The sequence below is a fragment of the Centruroides sculpturatus genome, unplaced genomic scaffold, assembly GCF_000671375.1.
Source record: "Centruroides sculpturatus isolate CEXI.00-Female unplaced genomic scaffold, Cexi_2.0 scaffold410, whole genome shotgun sequence".
NCBI classification, from domain to species: domain Eukaryota; kingdom Metazoa; phylum Arthropoda; class Arachnida; order Scorpiones; family Buthidae; genus Centruroides; species Centruroides sculpturatus.
Genome location: NW_019384648.1, coordinates 191808 through 214276, shown reverse-complemented (window position 1 = coordinate 214276; position 22469 = coordinate 191808). Strand labels below are relative to the sequence as shown.

The 22469-nt window shown below is 25.8% G+C and overlaps 3 protein-coding genes across 7 annotated transcripts in view; 1 reads left to right on the top strand and 2 right to left on the bottom strand.

Moving 5' to 3' along the window:
• Window positions 1-2877: 2877 nt before the first annotated feature.
• LOC111626227 (sorting nexin-2-like) lies at window positions 2878-6692 on the bottom strand. 3 transcript variants are annotated; one of them, XM_023369530.1, is made up of 9 exons: window positions 6570-6692; window positions 5358-5405; window positions 5040-5271; window positions 4502-4767; window positions 4339-4432; window positions 3987-4192; window positions 3436-3582; window positions 3214-3366; window positions 2878-3075 (listed from the first exon to the last, which is right to left on the bottom strand). In XM_023369530.1, exons 2-9 carry the CDS (start codon window positions 5391-5393, stop codon window positions 3013-3015), a joined length of 1197 nt encoding a protein of 398 aa, XP_023225298.1. In that variant the 5' UTR covers window positions 5394-5405; window positions 6570-6692; the 3' UTR covers window positions 2878-3012. The 3 variants fall into 3 exon arrangements, with proteins under 3 accessions (XP_023225298.1, XP_023225301.1, XP_023225300.1); XM_023369533.1 differs by lacking the exon at window positions 6570-6692 and adding an exon at window positions 6448-6467; XM_023369532.1 differs by lacking the exon at window positions 6570-6692 and adding an exon at window positions 5562-5651.
• Window positions 6693-12251: 5559 nt separating this feature from the next.
• Window positions 12252-15190, bottom strand: LOC111626246 (sorting nexin-2-like). 3 transcript variants are annotated; one of them, XM_023369555.1, is made up of 6 exons: window positions 15068-15190; window positions 13856-13903; window positions 13538-13769; window positions 13000-13265; window positions 12837-12930; window positions 12252-12690 (listed from the first exon to the last, which is right to left on the bottom strand). In XM_023369555.1, the coding sequence occupies exons 2-6, from the start codon at window positions 13889-13891 to the stop codon at window positions 12470-12472; spliced, it is 849 nt and encodes a 282-aa protein (XP_023225323.1). In that variant the 5' UTR covers window positions 13892-13903; window positions 15068-15190; the 3' UTR covers window positions 12252-12469. The 3 variants fall into 3 exon arrangements, with proteins under 3 accessions (XP_023225323.1, XP_023225325.1, XP_023225324.1); XM_023369557.1 differs by lacking the exon at window positions 15068-15190 and adding an exon at window positions 14946-14968; XM_023369556.1 differs by lacking the exon at window positions 15068-15190 and adding an exon at window positions 14060-14152.
• Window positions 15191-17039: 1849 nt separating this feature from the next.
• The window catches only part of LOC111626245 (diuretic hormone receptor-like), a 29010-nt gene continuing 23580 nt past the window's right edge, over window positions 17040-22469 (top strand). Inside the window, exon 1 of the mRNA XM_023369554.1 lies at window positions 17040-17106. The gene's annotated coding sequence lies outside the window, so the exon portion shown is untranslated. The remainder of the gene's footprint in view (window positions 17107-22469) is intronic.

Genomic DNA, 22469 nt, shown 5'->3' with positions numbered 1-22469 from the left:
TTGGTTACGGCAACGTTATACGAAGGGAAATGCCACTCGGAATTTAGGTATTTACAAATGTGAAGAAAACGCGGAAAACTCCATGTGGTCAGCCCTTTGGCCATGCGCGAACCCACCACTAACTAGTAGTGTTCGGTGGTTTCATCTCGCCACTAGTGAGTCATAGCGCTAGTGGTTACATCCAAAATGGTACTAGGGTGAATATAGGTTTGCTCGTTGTAATTCGTATCCCCCTAAAATTGGGTTCTAGTTACGTTAATGTCGAGAAAGTACTGTACTGTACGTAACCGTATTGAATAAATTCCGCTGTAAAATATTGAAATTAGAAAAATATTCTATCCTCCTCCGTGTTTTAGTTTAGTTTATCCTTTTGGATTTATTTATTTATTTATTTTTCTTTTTCTTTAAAACAATTCTCAGCCGTTTTTATCCTCTTCGTTAAAACTAAGCCTTGCCATAATTCAGTATAATTCAGCTATCTAAACATATGATTTTTCTATTTGATCTTAACATTCAAATTTCTGATATATTCCAGGAGAAATTAACATTTTAGTAAAATGTATCTTAAACAGATCAAAGATTAAGCTTGAAAGACAACAGAAGAAAAAATTACTAGTTTTTAAACTGAATCTTTTATCTGTTTAAGTAATTTAAATGTTATCCGAATTTTAGTTACATTGGCAAAGTGAACTCTGGTTGGTCGTGGGTTCGCGCTTCGTCAACGGGCTGGCCACGTAAAGTTTTTTGATTTTCTTCACGTGTCTTACATAGACACAGAAAACTCCAAGCGGCCTAAATATGACCAGTTCCCATAGGAGGTCCTCCCGGATGGCATCCCCTTCGTATATCGCGCGTGTTGCATTATCTTATCCCACCAATCCCATCTTAAAATCTTAAGGAAGTTGAACGTTAACATTAAACAGAATATGCAAGGACATAAATTTAGATGGCATTGTCATATTGAATTACGACAGGATCTGCTCCTAATGAAGAGGATTCGAGTATAAAAGTACAAAAAAGCTCAAAAAAAGGTTGTTAAAATAAAACATGGGGGAAGGATAAAATGATTAATGTAGGTAACCTAAATCGACAGCCGAATGGCATGGCGGTAAAAAAGTCAGCCTGTCGCTCTGGGAATTTGAAATCGAATTCGAACGAGCAACCACAAATTTTCATGAGAGGTCTTTACCAGATATATCATCCCACGGCTCTTACCATACAACCGTCCCCATTGTGGACAGGCCGAACCCGCGATGGGTTGAAAAAAGTCTCTCTACATCCACAGGACAGAGTGAGAAATGGAAAAAGTTACCTAAATCAAAGAGGACTCGAAAAGCCAATTGCAAATAAATAAACACATATATGTCATAGCAATGACTTATTTGACTATAATCTTTATATTCACATCTACTATTTTCTTTGATTTAAATTCAAAATGCTTTTGATTAAAATCCTTTATTCACTATATGTAAACATCATTATTTTATATATAAATAAACGTAAATATTTACCGAATAAATAAAGCTATTACTGAATTTCATGAATCTGATATACTGTATATGTCAGATTTATGTAACTAAAAGTTAAATAGTTTAAATAAAAAACAATTCCAAATTAATGAAAAAATATATATATATTAACGTGATGAATGAGTTTACAAAGTAGTGACTACTATATTTGGTAAAAGAATTTTCCCTTCAGTTATATTGAATTCTCTCAACACGTAAAGCAGAATACATTAAGTGCTCTACGAAATTCTCATGGTGCTTAGCCGTTATTCATTTTGCATTTTGACAATTCTGACATTTTGACAAATGGATATTATTTTCATTCTATGAAATATTTCCTGAATTAAGTGAAACATTTATATTATATTGGAAATGTATACCTTTATATATTCGACTAGTTAACATAACAGTAAAGAAAACAATGTGCAAATTTGAAGATGATCGTGCAATAATCTGCTATCAAAATGGCGTTTGACCATTTACAGATTTCAGAAAACTAAAATATCTTAAAATAAATAAATAAATAAATAAATAAATTTTCAAAATAATATCTGCATTTTTTCTTGACAACATTTTTCTGGCTTCAAGAAACGATTGCAAATTTTAAAATAAAAAATTTACTGTATTTTTAATTAAAAGCGTTTCCTGAAGCCAAAAATACACGATACTCAAAATGGCGTCCAAACAGGTCGCTATTTTGATTGATGCAGGCGTAGTTTATTGTGTGTCCATAAAATTGTATTCTGTAACTAGATTTTCGTCAAAATTTACTGTAACAATAAAAAATACAATATGCAAATTTGAAAATAATCTCAAAAAACCCATTTTCAAAATGGCGACCAGTTTGATCACGTTTTTAAACTTCAGAAAACTATCTAAAAAGAAAAAATATATAAAAATTGAATAAATTTTAGCGAAAATCTTCTGTAATATGGAAGAGAAACCAAATTCTTGAATAAATAATTTTCATAAAATTAGATGCTAAATTCATTTACATATTTTACTATTTCCAGTATGTAAGAAAATGTAGAAAATGATATTTTATGAAGCGAATAACCTTATTAATCGATTAATGAAGTAATAATTATGCTATACACGTTTTAAGCTTCTTAAAATTTAATCTAGCGTGACATTTATAGAATTGCTGATACGTTGAAGGGATTTATGCTTGCTTAATTGGCATCGGTACGAATGTCACGTGACCCGAAATAGAATCATCGCGAAAATTAATTACCGCATTACATGGATGAAGCGACGTTACTATCGATCAAATCAAAATTATCAAATATTAATTATTGGCTATAACTACATGAAATTATATAGAAAATATTTATATTTTAACTTTTTCGACACGTATAAAAAATACACATGTAACGTTATAAGTGTGGCGCCATCTTTTGATAACCCTTTCAAAACACTTATATATTCATTATAAAAGTTTATTAAACTTTAAAAAATTATTACTTTTCTTAAATATGAATGCTTTAAAAATATAATTAATTAATTATACTGAAGCATTACTTGAGCCTTCTTCTTGTCTTAAATAGTCCTTGAATATATTTATTATCTGTAAAAATGAAAGAATAAAATTAGGAACGTACTTATAACTATAATTTTATTTTAGTTTTAAAAGTAAATTTTAAAAAAATGATTATTTGATTTTATTTAAACAAACTCCATTCCTAGATGGCGGCACATAACAGACCTGCTCATGAGTGTTCTGGGAATTGAAGATCCATTGTCGAATGGCGGCTTTCAGTTCAATCACTCTTAGGTGTTCGAAGTGTTTAACTTCTTCCATTACATTTCTTGAAATTTCTGTATAAATTTGCATATATCTTTCTAAACGTTCTTCAGCCTGTAAAATAAGATTTATGAATTAAATTTGTTTAAACTTATTGTTGCACATCGAAACCATCTTTAATACCTGTTCTCTTATACTCCTGAATTTATTCATTGTAGCAGTACTTTTCTTATTGTTTATGATGTCTACTTCTCTCTGTCTTTTATGTTCTAAGTCTTTTTCTATTTGTTCGATATCTCTACGTGCTTTGATCCTCACGTCAAAAATTGCCTAAAAAATGTAAAAGAGTTTACTGTTACTGTTGTCGTTGTTGGATATTTTGGCAAAACTTCAGTACCAAGCAGTTAAGGCGCCAGTTAGCCCACTGCTCTGAGAAACCAGGATCGAATCCGGGCAAGCAACCCTAGAAATTTTTCATTGGTTGGCCTATCAAGTCCCATATCTCAGCATTTACTTTCACCCATTATGGGCTTGGCCTAACCCACGATGGGCATGGAAATAAAGCCATCTTATTATTTGCTAGATAGAAAGAGTGAAAAATGAAAAATGGATTCAGTAGACCAAAGGATATGAAGAAAGATTAATTCTATTCAATGTCCATTCATTATTGACATGGATTGTAAAGAACTAGTATAGAGCAGTAACATAATTGCTTGAATTTACTTGAATCTTACCACAGCTTGAATAGTAAACTTCATATAATCTCTAATGACATCAGATAACATCACGCATTCCTTTTCTGACTGAGTCTCATAGACACTTTGTAAATCTTTATGACCTTCCGCTATTTTATACAACAAATTTGAAAATTGCTGATCTTCTTCTAAACTGCTAACCACTCTGACTCTTCTTGCTAGGTATCCTATGGCTTCACTTATATCTTTAGAAAATTAAATTAATGTTATCTTCTATAACTCTCATCAATTATATTATAAACTTATCTCTTATTATAAAAATATACATGAACCAATCGATTACATTTCGTTTTATTTAATTTACTTAATAGATGCAAAAATATATTCCTACTTTTCTTTTTAACAGCGAATTCGTGCAGTGCTTCTGAAAATACCTTTAACATGTCTTGATAAGTTTGTAAATGATCAGCTTTTCTTTCGAACCACTAAATTAGATTAAAAATTCTTATTAGTATCAATGAGTAATTAAAAAATATACGAATTATAAATCTCACAGTATCGTCATTATCAACTACAGATAGGAAGAATCCTCTTCCAAGTCCATGGATGGCTGGTCCTACATTATCTCTGTTATGAATATTTCTTATTGTTTTCTTGTAATTTGTTTTGGAGTATAGGAAGAGCTTGAAGAAGACATCATCTCTTAATACCAAATGAGATGCAATACGAAATAGAAATCTTTCTAATGCTGCTCTTCGAATTTCGATAAATTCCATTCGTGATATCTCGGCTTCATTTTTGATCATAACAGATAACATACCTGCAATATAAGTATAATTATTATTTTCTCAGCTATGTGAAGACATTCTTTTCTTATTACGACATGCTATTGATAAAACTACAAAGCTGCGTTGGTATATTGCAATACTACTAACTTCTATCATTGTTGAAAGCCCCAAGTTGCAACTTTCAGGAATTTTGAAAAATACAAAAGATACAAAGTATTTATATGGTCGAAAAGTTACATTAATTTAGTACATTAAAGATTTCAGCATTTAAGTGACGATACGATTACTTAAAATCGAATCTTACCACCAAAATCTTTCTCTGGAGGAGGAGGGATTATACGTCCAACGTGAGCATATTTGTAATGTAATTTTTGATAAAGTAGCATAAAATCGTTAAATCTTCTAGTCACAGAAGTGGTTTGGTTATTATTCACATTTGATGTAGTAGTGATGCGATAAGTGACATAAGAAGTAATAAAAGATCCAATTTTCTGAGGATTGGTTACAGTTATCCTCACAGGATGGTTAAAAGTATTCTATGACACATAATTGAATTTTATTAATAATAATAAAAAAAATCGACATTAAAATTACCATTTCAAGTATAATAATAGTTACTTACAATATCGATTTCGTTAGCAGAAACGTCACCTTCCATAATTTCACAATACTGAAAAGTAGAAACGGCGTAACATCAACAAAAATATATAAATTTAAAACGTCGTTTTAAAGGATTTGAAAGTTAAAATGAGTGTTTATTTATTTAAAAGTTTAAAATAAATAATAAACTACACATTAAGCATAACAAACAGGTAAATAAACATACGCAATAAAGATTTATCGATCATGAAGTACAGTACTTGTATATGATAATATCTAGAGTTCAATGTTTATGATAAGTCACCCTAGCAACTAAAAACAGATAGAATAAAATTTTGTCATTTATTCTATTCTATTTTTTTTATCATTCTGTTGCTTAGTGAAGCTGAACAAATCTCATGCAACAGGATTTCTGATCTCTATTAATTAAACAATACATAGTCACATGATTACGTAGATGTTCCATGTTTAATTATATACTCGCTATTTACTCTTTCATAATAAATAAATAATTTAATTAAATTTTCATACGCTATAGATTAAATATTTAATTTTTATATCTTAAGATATAAGTTCTAGATAGAGGGATAATTTTAAAAGGGGGTGTTATTTATATATCACGAGAAAACGTCATGTTAACTGTCAGTTTGACGTCAAAGTAAAGATGACAAGCAAGTTTAATATATAAAACTTGTATGTTATACCACTTAAAATATTCATTTAATTGTGTACCTAATCGTCATTAAAAACTTTGTATAAAAATATTTTTTGTTTCCTCTTACATTCAAGGACGTCTACTTCAACAGGAAACGAACAGAAAAACGAAAACATATAATAAAAATATAAAATTTATTCTAAAGCAGTGAAGAATATAAAATACTACTTAAAAATTAACCTGTAAATAAGGTGTATACACATTTGACTTACTAAAATGAGCTGTGAAAAGTTATTCTGTACATAAAAAAGACTTAAATAATCACAAAAAACACAATATTTACTTCAATTTTATAAGCAAACTTTACTTTAGAATTATCTTTACCAAAGTTAATAAAGCAAACTTTAATAAGAGGGCAAACTTTTAGTTTGTATAAACAATAAAACGTCGTAGTCACCTGTCAAATATTAACACGTAAGAAGTACAGTAAACATTCTTTAGATACAAACACTTAACAGTACGAAAAGAAATAATAATAATAATAATAATATTAAAGAGAATATAAACTCCTACACCTACCCGTATTAAAGTATACAGATATAGATAGATTTCGGTAACACTATACTTTCATCATGTATCGATCACGTGCTGAAATAAATAATTTAAATTTTATTCAACAGATGGCGACAGGATACGTAAACGTAATTTTATAATTAAAAGCAGGATTTGTATGCACGTGCATGTTTTCCTTAAATGTTAAAACCTCGATATAAACACGATTTGAGTCCAAGTAGATCAAATTAAGGATTATTCCGATAAAGCATACTTTATATTTATTTTACTGTATATTTTATTTTGCATCATTTTCGGGAGTAAATAAGTGTTTTATAAACTTCTTAACATGTTTGCAGGATTGCAAGTGCTATTTTTTTCAAATAATTTATAGCTCATTTCTTCTATCTACGCAGTAAATCATTTTTGCGCATGTGCAGTTCCTGTAAGAAAATTCCAATTACAGATGAGCGCGCGAAATTTAAATATTTGAAATTTTGAAGGTCTAAATCACAATCATCATCAAATATCTTGTAAACAATTGCATATATATATATATATATATATAACTAAATTCAATAATGATCGATAGCGTAGAAAGTTATAAAATTTTATTAAACATGTAATTTTTATTCGTAATTAATTTGATTTCGTACCTCCTACACGAAACATTATGCTAATACGTGTTTTGTGACGTCATGATTGTCACTATTCTCGCGTGCTTGCCTCCTAAAAAGTGTGACGTAATAGACGTTAGTAAGATTTGCTGGCAGAAAAGTACATGCATTTCAAGCTACAAATTTTAGTGTTTATTATTGACACTTAATATGCATAATGCATATATGTGGCATTTTTATATGAATATGCATGCCCATATATCGATTTTAAACGCATATAATTCCGGCTCTTATTTATAATTATATAAAACAATTTTTAAAAAATTGTTATAAATATGAAATTAAATATTTAAATCTAAAAATTTTGTTAAAAGTTGTTAGAATTTTTATTAATTTGTATATTTTAAAAGCTTTTTAAATTTTATGTTGTACATAAAAGTTTAGATAGGAATTTTTGAGATAAATATAAAGCAGATAAAAACTTTTCTGCGCTAAAAATATGCACTGAAAATACACGTAAACATTTTTAAAAATTAAATTGGCTGTTGATTATCACGCAAATTAAAGAACAGAAAATTTTAATGTTAATTAGTTTGTTAGAGCAAAACATTATTTGCTTTATAAACTAATTATTGGCAAAGATGTAAAAATTATTAAATTAAAAACATCTATTGATAGAATTTTCCCTTTAAAAGTATTTTTTGTTTAAAAAAGTTACAAGGAAAAATATAAGAAAAAAAGTGAATTTATATTCTCTTTTATAGTGAAAAAAATTTTCATTAATAAAGTAAATATTTTTAAAAATGTGATCTTGATAATCAATTAATTATAGAAAAATTATAGTAAAATTTATAGATATTTATTTATATCACACCCACTAGATGGCAGCAGAAGATTTGAGTAATGAACACTTAAAATTCAATATGTCTTTTACGACTTGAATTTATTTTATGATAATTTAAAAAAATTTTACAGATAATTAATCTACAAATACTTTTGAGAAAGTATAAGAAAATTTTTCGATAAATTAAACGGAAGAATTTAAAATTAAATATCACACACCAACAACAACGCAGCTGAATAAACTCTTCCTATATATACTTTTGAAGAAGCTTATAACGGATTATTTTTTGTAGAATTTAATAAGAAATTGTGTTAATTTCACCATTTATTTTTTATTAAATAAATAAATCATATTTTTTTTCTTGCAAAAGTTTGCAAAGTTTTATAAACGTTTGCATCATTCACCGTTAGAGGACACCTCCAGAGGAAAGGGTAATGCAGCTCTTTCAGTAGCAGTAGGATTGCTAAGATACAACCTCCTCCGATCTCTTCTCCTTTATCAGGTAAGATCTCCATCTTCCTATATACAAATTAAGACAAACAAAGTATAAAAGAGAATTTTTCAACCGTTTAAAATTGAAAAAAAATTTTTTTACTATTAAAAAAATTGTATATACACTTCTTCGTTTCGTGTTAACGCTTTGGTGTTATAATATTAAGATTATTTTATTTTCTAATATTGTTTACGCGATAAATAATTCATTAGACAGGATATTAATCGCCAGAATGATAATGTGATTGATATTTTCCTTCCTTAATATCTGGCGGAACTGTTTTAATGCTATTAACGTCAATCAAGTTGTGTTAACCTAAATTCAACTTATAAAATTTTGTTAGGGATGATGATAATGATGATTATCTTCGTTTATATTTATAAAAATGTATATTAAATTTATGAAAATATCTTCATGTCAATAATTATTATAAGTTTACAAGTATGAAAATATGTTTTATTAAATATATTGAATGATGGAAAATTGCTGAAAACTCAGAAAAAAAAAACTTAAAACTTTTATAATTTAATATATTTTGAAAAAAATTAGAACTTAATTTATCAATTTTTGATGTAGAATTTTATATTATTTATATACAAAGATGATGAAAAGTTTATCTTCCAGGATAAGGGATATTTTTATCAATTTTCCTTTTGTTAAATTCATAGCTATCTTATATTATTTTATGCTGTTAATGACGAAGAGTAATCAATTAACTTGATTTTATAGAAACTGAGTGAATTATTTTAGATCTTCTTTCAATTTTCGTAAAAAGACTCAACGTCTCAATAGACTATCTTTCCTAATTGTCATTACATAAAACATGGGCACAGAATAAAGTTTATAACTGCACAAAACTACTTACATTTATAGAAATTTTAGGATAAAAAATTGAAGTGAGAAGAAGATAAGCAGATTTATATTTAATTTGCTGTCAGCCAATCCAATTTTTATCTTAACAATTCTGACAAGAGATGGACAGAGGTTGTTAACTGAATGTGGTTAGAACGGATCTAGGGAATTACTTACCTTCATAAGTAATCTATTTTTAGAATTAATAATAGAATTTTTTTTATAATTTACTGAATTACAAATAGCTAATATTCTATAATATAATATTATATAAATAAATATTAATATAAATTTAGAATAGGACGGTTTCAAAGGCAATTTATAAAGATAAGATCGTTTTATTCTCGCTTATTATTTAGAAAAAATAAACTTATATTCTAAAATAGACTAAAATCCTGTAATTTATAAATTAGTAAATATTGACTATTCTTATTAATATTAAATTATATGTGTGTTTAAGTAATTTTCTTAATTTAACAGAGTTAAAACTTTAAAAAATGATATAAATTATCTTGAATAAATTTAGAAGAAAAATATAAAGTATATATTCTAAATATTTAAATATTAAAAGTTAGAGCAATAAATACATAACAACTTTTAAGATAAAGATAAAAATAGAACTATATGCAAATGCTGTGACATGTTATTTTATAAGCAAAATTTATTTTCAACAAGTTATAAATGCAAGAAAAAATGAAAATAAAAGAAATATTCACAATAATGGTTTTTAAACAGAATTTATTTATTGTTTTTATACTTTTAAGCTCGTAAAATATATAACTTTTTATGTATATTTATATTTTATTCACTATCTTTACATGAAAGCAGTAAGTAAAGTCATATAGGCTAACTCTTCTCAGAAAAAATAATTTTTATATTTTTCTAACTACTTTTGAGCTTGTAAACATTTTTTTACATAAAATTATAAAACATTATCTCGAGTAAATTCAATACAAAATATTTTTTTGCTCCAAATTCTTTGTTTTTTTCCTGTAGATATTATGTATCAGTAGAATAATCTGAGTGATTATCGCTTAGACAGTGATCAATATATTAAACTTTTACTAGAATTAATTTAACTTAACCAACTCTTATCAGTAGAAGTATTAACCAAATGAAATCAATAGCTTTAATCATGGTAAGCCACGTAAATTTTTTGTTTTAAGGGCTGGCATCATCCTAAAGTACAATATTCTTGGCGAGGAGGATCAATTGAGTATCATACATCTAATTAACCAAAAAAGTTTTTATTTTATACTTTGTATATCGTAATTTTTTAATGCTTTAATCATAATCATTTAGGATGTTTGAAATTATATTTTTTATATTTTTTTTAATTGAATATTTTAATATGTCTGCATTTCTTCAGCTCAAATTTATTTATATTTATCAGAAATTTAATTTTTAATTGAATTTTTTCTTATCAACTGGTGCTTAATTTTTCTGTTCGGTTAATTAATTTCTTTTTGTTAGATTAATAATACTGTATAATGAATTGAATTTTTAATTTCTTCTTCTGTTTTAATGTAGATCCGTTAAAATTAATGAGATACCAAAGAAAAAATATATATATTTATAGTATGAAGTTTTCATTTCTAGATATATCTCTACACTCAAACTAATATGAAGGGTTATCAGCTGGGTTATTTGACAAATAATTTAGTCTTTTATGTAAAAAACATAATATAAAAGTGTTATAAATTAAAGTTTATAATATTAAAAACACGATATATTAATTTTATTTATACATTTTTAAAGCTTTCGAAGAGGGTGTACTCTATCTCAACTTTTCACTCCTGACTAAACTATAAGTTTGTAACTTGCAGAATTATATTTCTTAGATTATAGGTTTAAAATTATATAATAAATTGTATAAATGTATAGAATTACAGGAGACAATACAATATGTTTTCCACGCTTCCTTCAGTTACTTGCTTTTATAAATATCTAACAAATTATTGAATCAAACTATAATATTCAAGTATATATGACGAATAACGATTATAAAATCTATAACATAATCGATATATTTGCCAGATTCATATGTACATACTCAATTGTTTATCTCCATCAATTGCATATCTACGAGTATGTAAGTAGTCAGTTGCATATCTATATGAGATGTCAGCTGCACATTTATATATTAATGATCATACGATATTTTTTTTATCTATGATAAAAACTTTAAAGAAAGTTATTTTAAGAGAAACATTACAATTCATTCAACTTTAAAAATGTTATATATATTGTTTTATATAGCTTCCTGAATTATAAACGAAGCGAACGACTACTAATAAATGTATTTTTTATCTTTATTTTCTTATTGTTGAAGAATTTTTCAAGGATCATTTATTGGTAGATTTCCAAATTCATATTTTATTTTATTTTTTACACCCCCAAAAAATATTTTTACGGCAGCGAGAGCGTTATTGTAATGTATAATTCCGATTATAAATAATATTTAAATTGCTTAATTTAGCAAGCAAAAGAAAGAAAAAACTTATACTTTTTAATGTTAAATATATTCATCAAGCTAAACTTTAATAGTAAATTTATTTTATTTTATTTTATTTTTCTGGATTTCTTCCAACAAAATCAGCTAAAATTATGTTAATCCTCCTTCCGCATCTTGTAAGATTTAAGGTGAATTTACTTTTCTATAGCAAATCTATAGGGAATGCCTCTGAATAGGTTGTTTCTATCCTCTCAGAAATTACATTGAGGTTTACATAGTCCTTTTTTTACTTACTGAATTTTAAACACGCGGTGCTTTACTTAAAAAGTTTTACAAGTTGTAGAAATACAGATGATCAGTAATTTAAAACAAGGTACAGATTTCATTTATTTTATATTTTTTTATATATATATTTTAAGCTTCTTTACATTGAGATAAATTNCCCATATCTCAGCATTTACTTTCACCCATTATGGGCTTGGCCTAACCCACGATGGGCATGGAAATAAAGCCATCTTATTATTTGCTAGATAGAAAGAGTGAAAAATGAAAAATGGATTCAGTAGACCAAAGGATATGAAGAAAGATTAATTCTATTCAATGTCCATTCATTATTGACATGGATTGTAAAGAACTAGTATAGAGCAGTAACATAATTGCTTGAATTTACTTGAATCTTACCACAGCTTGAATAGTAAACTTCATATAATCTCTAATGACATCAGATAACATCACGCATTCCTTTTCTGACTGAGTCTCATAGACACTTTGTAAATCTTTATGACCTTCCGCTATTTTATACAACAAATTTGAAAATTGCTGATCTTCTTCTAAACTGCTAACCACTCTGACTCTTCTTGCTAGGTATCCTATGGCTTCACTTATATCTTTAGAAAATTAAATTAATGTTATCTTCTATAACTCTCATCAATTATATTATAAACTTATCTCTTATTATAAAAATATACATGAACCAATCGATTACATTTCGTTTTATTTAATTTACTTAATAGATGCAAAAATATATTCCTACTTTTCTTTTTAACAGCGAATTCGTGCAGTGCTTCTGAAAATACCTTTAACATGTCTTGATAAGTTTGTAAATGATCAGCTTTTCTTTCGAACCACTAAATTAGATTAAAAATTCTTATTAGTATCAATGAGTAATTAAAAAATATACGAATTATAAATCTCACAGTATCGTCATTATCAACTACAGATAGGAAGAATCCTCTTCCAAGTCCATGGATGGCTGGTCCTACATTATCTCTGTTATGAATATTTCTTATTGTTTTCTTGTAATTTGTTTTGGAGTATAGGAAGAGCTTGAAGAAGACATCATCTCTTAATACCAAATGAGATGCAATACGAAATAGAAATCTTTCTAATGCTGCTCTTCGAATTTCGATAAATTCCATTCGTGATATCTCGGCTTCATTTTTGATCATAACAGATAACATACCTGCAATATAAGTATAATTATTATTTTCTCAGCTATGTGAAGACATTCTTTTCTTATTACGACATGCTATTGATAAAACTACAAAGCTGCGTTGGTATATTGCAATACTACTAACTTCTATCATTGTTGAAAGCCCCAAGTTGCAACTTTCAGGAATTTTGAAAAATACAAAAGATACAAAGTATTTATATGGTCGAAAAGTTACATTAATTTAGTACATTAAAGATTTCAGCATTTAAGTGACGATACGATTACTTAAAATCGAATCTTACCACCAAAATCTTTCTCTGGAGGAGGAGGGATTATACGTCCAACGTGAGCATATTTGTAATGTAATTTTTGATAAAGTAGCATAAAATCGTTAAATCTTCTAGTCACAGAAGTGGTTTGGTTATTATTCACATTTGATGTAGTAGTGATGCGATAAGTGACATAAGAAGTAATAAAAGATCCAATTTTCTGAGGATTGGTTACAGTTATCCTCACAGGATGGTTAAAAGTATTCTATGACACATAATTGAATTTTATTAATAATAATAAAAAAAATCGACATTAAAATTACCATTTCAAGTATAATAATAGTTACTTACAATATCGATTTCGTTAGCAGAAACGTCACCTTCCATAATTTCACAATACTGAAAAGTAGAAACGGCGTAACATCAACAAAAATATATAAATTTAAAACGTCGTTTTAAAGGATTTGAAAGTTAAAATGAGTGTTTATTTATTTAAAAGTTTAAAATAAATAATAAACTACACATTAAGCATAACAAACAGGTAAATAAACATACGCAATAAAGATTTATCGATCATGAAGTACAGTACTTGTATATGATAATATCTAGAGTTCAATGTTTATGATAAGTCACCCTAGCAACTAAAAACAGATAGAATAAAATTTTGTCATTTATTCTATTCTATTTTTTTTATCATTCTGTTGCTTAGTGAAGCTGAACAAATCTCATGCAACAGGATTTCTGATCTCTATTAATTAAACAATACATAGTCACATGATTACGTAGATGTTCCATGTTTAATTATATACTCGCTATTTACTCTTTCATAATAAATAAATAATTTAATTAAATTTTCATACGCTATAGATTAAATATTTAATTTTTATATCTTAAGATATAAGTTCTAGATAGAGGGATAATTTTAAAAGGGGGTGTTATTTATATATCACGAGAAAACGTCATGTTAACTGTCAGTTTGACGTCAAAGTAAAGATGAGAAGCAAGTTTAATATATAAAACTTGTATGTTATACCACTTAAAATATTCATTTAATTGTGTACCTAATCGTCATTAAAAACTTTGTATAAAAATATTTTTTGTTTCCTCTTACATTCAAGGACGTCTACTTCAACAGGAAACGAACAGAAAAACGAAAACATATAATAAAAATATAAAATTTATTCTAAAGCAGTGAAGAATATAAAATACTACTTAAAAATTAACCTGTAAATAAGGTGTATACACATTTGACTTACTAAAATGAGCTGTGAAAAGTTATTCTGTACATAAAAAAGACTTAAATAATCACAAAAAACACAATATTTACTTCAATTTTATAAGCAAACTTTACTTTAGAATTATCTTTACCAAAGTTAATAAAGCAAACTTTAATAAGAGGGCAAACTTTTAGTTTGTATAAACAATAAAACGTCGTAGTCACCTGTCAAATATTAACACGTAAGAAGTACAGTAAACATTCTTTAGATACAAACACTTAACAGTACGAAAAGAAATAATAATAATAATAATAATATTAAAGAGAATATAAACTCCTACACCTACCCGTATTAAAGTATACAGATATAGATAGATTTCGGTAACACTATACTTTCATCATGTATCGATCACGTGCTGAAATAAATAATTTAAATTTTATTCAACAGATGGCGACAGGATACGTAAACGTAATTTTATAATTAAAAGCAGGATTTGTATGCACGTGCATGTTTTCCTTAAATGTTAAAACCTCGATATAAACACGATTTGAGTCCAAGTAGATCAAATTAAGGATTATTCCGATAAAGCATACTTTATATTTATTTTACTGTATATTTTATTTTGCATCATTTTCGGGAGTAAATAAGTGTTTTATAAACTTCTTAACATGTTTGCAGGATTGCAAGTGCTATTTTTTTCAAATAATTTATAGCTCATTTCTTCTATCTACGCAGTAAATCATTTTTGCGCATGTGCAGTTCCTGTAAGAAAATTCCAATTACAGATGAGCGCGCGAAATTTAAATATTTGAAATTTTGAAGGTCTAAATCATCATGTAACATAATAAAAAGAATCATTCTTACAGCACATTAAAATTCATAGATGATGCAATATTTAAATTATCTACGCAGTAAATCATTTTTGCGCATGTGCAGTTCCTGTAAGAAAATTCCAATTACAGATGAGCGCGCGAAATTTAAATATTTGAAATTTAATTCAATAATGATCGATAGCGTAGAAAGTTATAAAATTTTATTAAACATGTAATTTTTATTCGTAATTAATTTGATTTCGTACCTCCTACACGAAACATTATGCTAATACGTGTTTTGTGACGTCATGATTGTCACTATTGTCGCGTGCTTGCCTCCTAAAAAGTGTGACGTAATAGACGTTAGTAAGATTTGCTGGCAGAAAAGTACATGCATTTCAAGCTACAAATTTTAGTGTTTATTATTGACACTTAATATGCATAATGCATATATGTGGCATTTTTATATGAATATGCATGCCCATATATCGATTTTAAACGCATATAATTCCGGCTCTTATTTATAATTATATAAAACAATTTTTAAAAAATTGTTATAAATATGAAATTAAATATTTAAATCTAAAAATTTTGTTAAAAGTTGTTAGAATTTTTATTAATTTGTATATTTTAAAAGCTTTTTAAATTTTATGTTGTACATAAAAGTTTAGATAGGAATTTTTGAGATAAATATAAAGCAGATAAAAACTTTTCTGCGCTAAAAATATGCACTGAAAATACACGTAAACATTTTTAAAAATTAAATTGGCTGTTGATTATCACGCAAATTAAAGAACAGAAAATTTTAATGTTAATTAGTTTGTTAGAGCAAAACATTATTTGCTTTATAAACTAATTATTGGCAAAGATGTAAAAATTATTAAATTAAAAACATCTATTGATAGAATTTTCCCTTTAAAAGTATTTTTTGTTTAAAAAAGTTACAAGGAAAAATATAAGAAAAAAAGTGAATTTATATTCTCTTTTATAGTGAAAAAAATTTTCATTAATAAAGTAAATATTTTTAAAAATGTGATCTTGATAATCAATTAATTATAGAAAAATTATAGTAAAATTTATAGATATTTATTTATATCACACCCACTAGATGGCAGCAGAAGATTTGAGTAATGAACACTTAAAATTCAATATGTCTTTTACGACTTGAATTTATTTTATGATAATTTAAAAAAATTTTACAGATAATTAATCTACAAATACTTTTGAGAAAGTATAAGAAAATTTTTCGATAAATTAAACGGAAGAATTTAAAATTAAATATCACACACCAACAACAACGCAGCTGAATAAACTCTTCCTATATATACTTTTGAAGAAGCTTATAACGGATTATTTTTTGTAGAATTTAATAAGAAATTGTGTTAATTTCACCATTTATTTTTTATTAAATAAATAAATCATATTTTTTTTCTTGCAAAAGTTTGCAAAGTTTTATAAACGTTTGCATCATTCACCGTTAGAGGACACCTCCAGAGGAAAGGGTAATGCAGCTCTTTCAGTAGCAGTAGGATTGCTAAGATACAACCTCCTCCGATCTCTTCTCCTTTATCAGGTAAGATCTCCATCTTCCTATATACAAATTAAGACAAACAAAGTATAAAAGAGAATTTTTCAACCGTTTAAAATTGAAAAAAAATTTTTTTACTATTAAAAAAATTGTATATACACTTCTTCGTTTCGTGTTAACGCTTTGGTGTTATAATATTAAGATTATTTTATTTTCTAATATTGTTTACGCGATAAATAATTCATTAGACAGGATATTAATCGCCAGAATGATAATGTGATTGATATTTTCCTTCCTTAATATCTGGCGGAACTGTTTTAATGCTATTAACGTCAATCAAGTTGTGTTAACCTAAATTCAACTTATAAAATTTTGTTAGGGATGATGATAATGATGATTATCTTCGTTTATATTTATAAAAATGTATATTAAATTTATGAAAATATCTTCATGTCAATAATTATTATAAGTTTACAAGTATGAAAATATGTTTTATTAAATATATTGAATGATGGAAAATTGCTGAAAACTCAGAAAAAAAAAACTTAAAACTTTTATAATTTAATATATTTTGAAAAAAATTAGAACTTAATTTATCAATTTTTGATGTAGAATTTTATATTATTTATATACAAAGATGATGAAAAGTTTATCTTCCAGGATAAGGGATATTTTTATCAATTTTCCTTTTGTTAAATTCATAGCTATCTTATATTATTTTATGCTGTTAATGACGAAGAGTAATCAATTAACTTGATTTTATAGAAACTGAGTGAATTATTTTAGATCTTCTTTCAATTTTCGTAAAAAGACTCAACGTCTCAATAGACTATCTTTCCTAATTGTCATTACATAAAACATGGGCACAGAATAAAGTTTATAACTGCACAAAACTACTTACATTTATAGAAATTTTAGGATAAAAAATTGAAGTGAGAAGAAGATAAGCAGATTTATATTTAATTTGCTGTCAGCCAATCCAATTTTTATCTTAACAATTCTGACAAGAGATGGACAGAGGTTGTTAACTGAATGTGGTTAGAACGGATCTAGGGAATTACTTACCTTCATAAGTAATCTATTTTTAGAATTAATAATAGAATTTTTTTTATAATTTACTGAATTACAAATAGCTAATATTCTATAATATAATATTATATAAATAAATATTAATATAAATTTAGAATAGGACGGTTTCAAAGGCAATTTATAAAGATAAGATCGTTTTATTCTCGCTTATTATTTAGAAAAAATAAACTTATATTCTAAAATAGACTAAAATCCTGTAATTTATAAATTAGTAAATATTGACTATTCTTATTAATATTAAATTATATGTGTGTTTAAGTAATTTTCTTAATTTAACAGAGTTAAAACTTTAAAAAATGATATAAATTATCTTGAATAAATTTAGAAGAAAAATATAAAGTATATATTCTAAATATTTAAATATTAAAAGTTAGAGCAATAAATACATAACAACTTTTAAGATAAAGATAAAAATAGAACTATATGCAAATGCTGTGACATGTTATTTTATAAGCAAAATTTATTTTCAACAAGTTATAAATGCAAGAAAAAATGAAAATAAAAGAAATATTCACAATAATGGTTTTTAAACAGAATTTATTTATTGTTTTTATACTTTTAAGCTCGTAAAATATATAACTTTTTATGTATATTTATATTTTATTCACTATCTTTACATGAAAGCAGTAAGTAAAGTCATATAGGCTAACTCTTCTCAGAAAAAATAATTTTTATATTTTTCTAACTACTTTTGAGCTTGTAAACATTTTTTTACATAAAATTATAAAACATTATCTCGAGTAAATTCAATACAAAATATTTTTTTGCTCCAAATTCTTTGTTTTTTTCCTGTAGATATTATGTATCAGTAGAATAATCTGAGTGATTATCGCTTAGACAGTGATCAATATATTAAACTTTTACTAGAATTAATTTAACTTAACCAACTCTTATCAGTAGAAGTATTAACCAAATGAAATCAATAGCTTTAATCATGGTAAGCCACGTAAATTTTTTGTTTTAAGGGCTGGCATCATCCTAAAGTACAATATTCTTGGCGAGGAGGATCAATTGAGTATCATACATCTAATTAACCAAAAAAGTTTTTATTTTATACTTTGTATATCGTAATTTTTTAATGCTTTAATCATAATCATTTAGGATGTTTGAAATTATATTTTTTATATTTTTTTTAATTGAATATTTTAATATGTCTGCATTTCTTCAGCTCAAATTTATTTATATTTATCAGAAATTTAATTTTTAATTGAATTTTTTCTTATCAACTGGTGCTTAATTTTTCTGTTCGGTTAATTAATTTCTTTTTGTTAGATTAATAATACTGTATAATGAATTGAATTTTTAATTTCTTCTTCTGTTTTAATGTAGATCCGTTAAAATTAATGAGATACCAAAGAAAAAATATATATATTTATAGTATGAAGTTTTCATTTCTAGATATATCTCTACACTCAAACTAATATGAAGGGTTATCAGCTGGGTTATTTGACAAATAATTTAGTCTTTTATGTAAAAAACATAATATAAAAGTGTTATAAATTAAAGTTTATAATATTAAAAACACGATATATTAATTTTATTTATACATTTTTAAAGCTTTCGAAGAGGGTGTACTCTATCTCAACTTTTCACTCCTGACTAAACTATAAGTTTGTAACTTGCAGAATTATATTTCTTAGATTATAGGTTTAAAATTATATAATAAATTGTATAAATGTATAGAATTACAGGAGACAATACAATATGTTTTCCACGCTTCCTTCAGTTACTTGCTTTTATAAATATCTAACAAATTATTGAATCAAACTATAATATTCAAGTATATATGACGAATAACGATTATAAAATCTATAACATAATCGATATATTTGCCAGATTCATATGTACATACTCAATTGTTTATCTCCATCAATTGCATATCTACGAGTATGTAAGTAGTCAGTTGCATATCTATATGAGATGTCAGCTGCACATTTATATATTAATGATCATACGATATTTTTTTTATCTATGATAAAAACTTTAAAGAAAGTTATTTTAAGAGAAACATTACAATTCATTCAACTTTAAAAATGTTATATATATTGTTTTATATAGCTTCCTGAATTATAAACGAAGCGAACGACTACTAATAAATGTATTTTTTATCTTTATTTTCTTATTGTTGAAGAATTTTTCAAGGATCATTTATTGGTAGATTTCCAAATTCATATTTTATTTTATTTTTTACACCCCCAAAAAATATTTTTACGGCAGCGAGAGCGTTATTGTAATGTATAATTCCGATTATAAATAATATTTAAATTGCTTAATTTAGCAAGCAAAAGAAAGAAAAAACTTATACTTTTTAATGTTAAATATATTCATCAAGCTAAACTTTAATAGTAAATTTATTTTATTTTTCTGGATTTCTTCCAACAAAATCAGCTAAAATTATGTTAATCCTCCTTCCGCATCTTGTAAGATTTAAGGTGAATTTACTTTTCTATAGCAAATCTATAGGGAATGCCTCTGAATAGGTTGTTTCTNTTAATGCTAAATATTTAATTGTAATTTTATTACTTGTAATTTTATTAAGGTAAAAAAATATACAGTATAATAAGAGGATGGAGATATTTTATTCAGTGCATACCTCTAGAGATACGAACAGAATGAAAAAAATTTCTTTTTGCAAAATATAGTTTCCAGATTTGTATAGGACGTTTCTTTGAAAGTCAAAAATTCTATAAAATCTTTCAAATCTCTAGAAAGTGAAGCTGCATGAATGAAAAACTGTTTATATTATCTACAGGAGTTGAACTTTGTTATTTTTTTAAATGCATTTTTTAACGTTAGAACAATGCTAACAAACTTAAACATATTTCTTATATAATCTACATATTCTGTATTTATTCGGAAATAAAATTATTAAGGTATAACTTACCAAAAATACATAAAAAATGATGCATTCTAGGTAAATAACAAGAGAGCTATATTGGATATAAAACTAGATTTAGTGATCAGATAAAGTGAAAAATAATGTTTTTAAAAAGATGTTTTTGATATTTATAGAAAAATAAACTCATTTAAAGAAAAAATCTAAATAAAAATAGCTTCTATATCAAAAATTCCAGGAATCAATTGATAGTATCTTGCAACCTCTAGATCAATTTCTGTAATAGTAAATAATAGATTACATTTTTTTCTACAAGTTATAAAAAGAATAACATGCAATATTTAATAAATAATATTTATAATTTTATAATTTATATAAATTTTTAATGCTATTTTCGTTTATTTTCGATTAAAAAAACATAGTGTTTATTAGTGTCCTACCTGAGTATATTATAAGATACATTATAAAAAATTTTAAATTTACAATATTGTAGCTACTACATGAACAATTTTTGAAGTTTTAGCAATAAAAATAATCCATCACTGACTGGAAAGAAAGAAACGATTCTCTACAAAAAAAAAAAAAAATTGCTTTTGTTTCCTTTTGATCAATGGATCCTATCTAACAGATGGTGGGTAGTTGTTTGGCAATGGTTTTATTACTGAAATTTTTTTTTATTTATTTTGTAAATTATTAATATAATCTGTTTAAAAATCATAAAGCAATATCGTTTCCTAAATGATACAATTATATAAAAAGTTGTCATTGAAGAAATTCAATTTTTGTTTAAGTAAAACAGTAGCGTAAAAGAGAGAATATAATTCAACAGATGGGCGGTTTTAAGAGTGAATTATAGCTTCTCTGACATTTAACATCGCACTGCTAACTTCCTAAAAGTAGTAATGTTACTAGATTTGTTCCTTCTGCTCTTCTAGTTGTACTTTGGAAAAGAAAAAGAAAAGAATCGATGTTTCTGGGAATTCTAAATGCTTGTAAAAGTAATTGACGTAGTTGAAGACATGTACCAAGTAAATTTCAGAAATATCTTTAGTTAAACTCTGAAAATTCTTCCTTTGCATTAATATTCTCTGAAGATTTTCGAAGAAAATTAAAGCAAAAGAGCATACGTACACTGTATACACATGTAAAGTCTATATAATAAAAAACTCACAAACTTCGAAAAGCATTTAAAATAATTTCGTTATTATTAAAAACAATGCGAATGTACAGTGCAGTTGATTGTTTACTCTTTATTAATCTAACTCCAATGCGTGCACTCTTATGGTAATAAGAATAAACTTGCATATTCTTTAATTCGGAGTGAAAAATTATTATATAGAATTTATTTAATTATATTTAAAGAATGTTTAACAAATAATAGACTTAATAAAAGTTATGTAAACATACGTATATCATAATTTAAATCTATTTTTTAAATATTATTTTACTGATTACAAAAATATAAAATAATGTATTTTTGGAG

Bases quoted from the DNA above. Each gene is read 5' to 3' on its own strand.
- LOC111626227 (XM_023369530.1), bottom strand. From the start codon at position 5,393: ATGGAAGGTGACGTTTCTGCTAACGAAATCGATATT. The intron at 4,768-5,039 runs GTAAGATTCGAT...CTTATATTGCAG, and splicing joins TCCAGAGAAAGATTTTGGTG to GTATGTTATCTGTTATGATC. The intron at 3,583-3,986 runs GTAAGATTCAAG...TACATTTTTTAG, and splicing joins AGTTTACTATTCAAGCTGTG to GCAATTTTTGACGTGAGGAT.
- LOC111626246 (XM_023369555.1), bottom strand. From the start codon at position 13,891: ATGGAAGGTGACGTTTCTGCTAACGAAATCGATATT. The intron at 12,931-12,999 runs GTGAGATTTATA...AATCTAATTTAG, and splicing joins TAGTTGATAATGACGATACT to TGGTTCGAAAGAAAAGCTGA. The intron at 12,691-12,836 runs GTAGGAATATAT...AATTTTCTAAAG, and splicing joins ATTCGCTGTTAAAAAGAAAA to ATATAAGTGAAGCCATAGGA.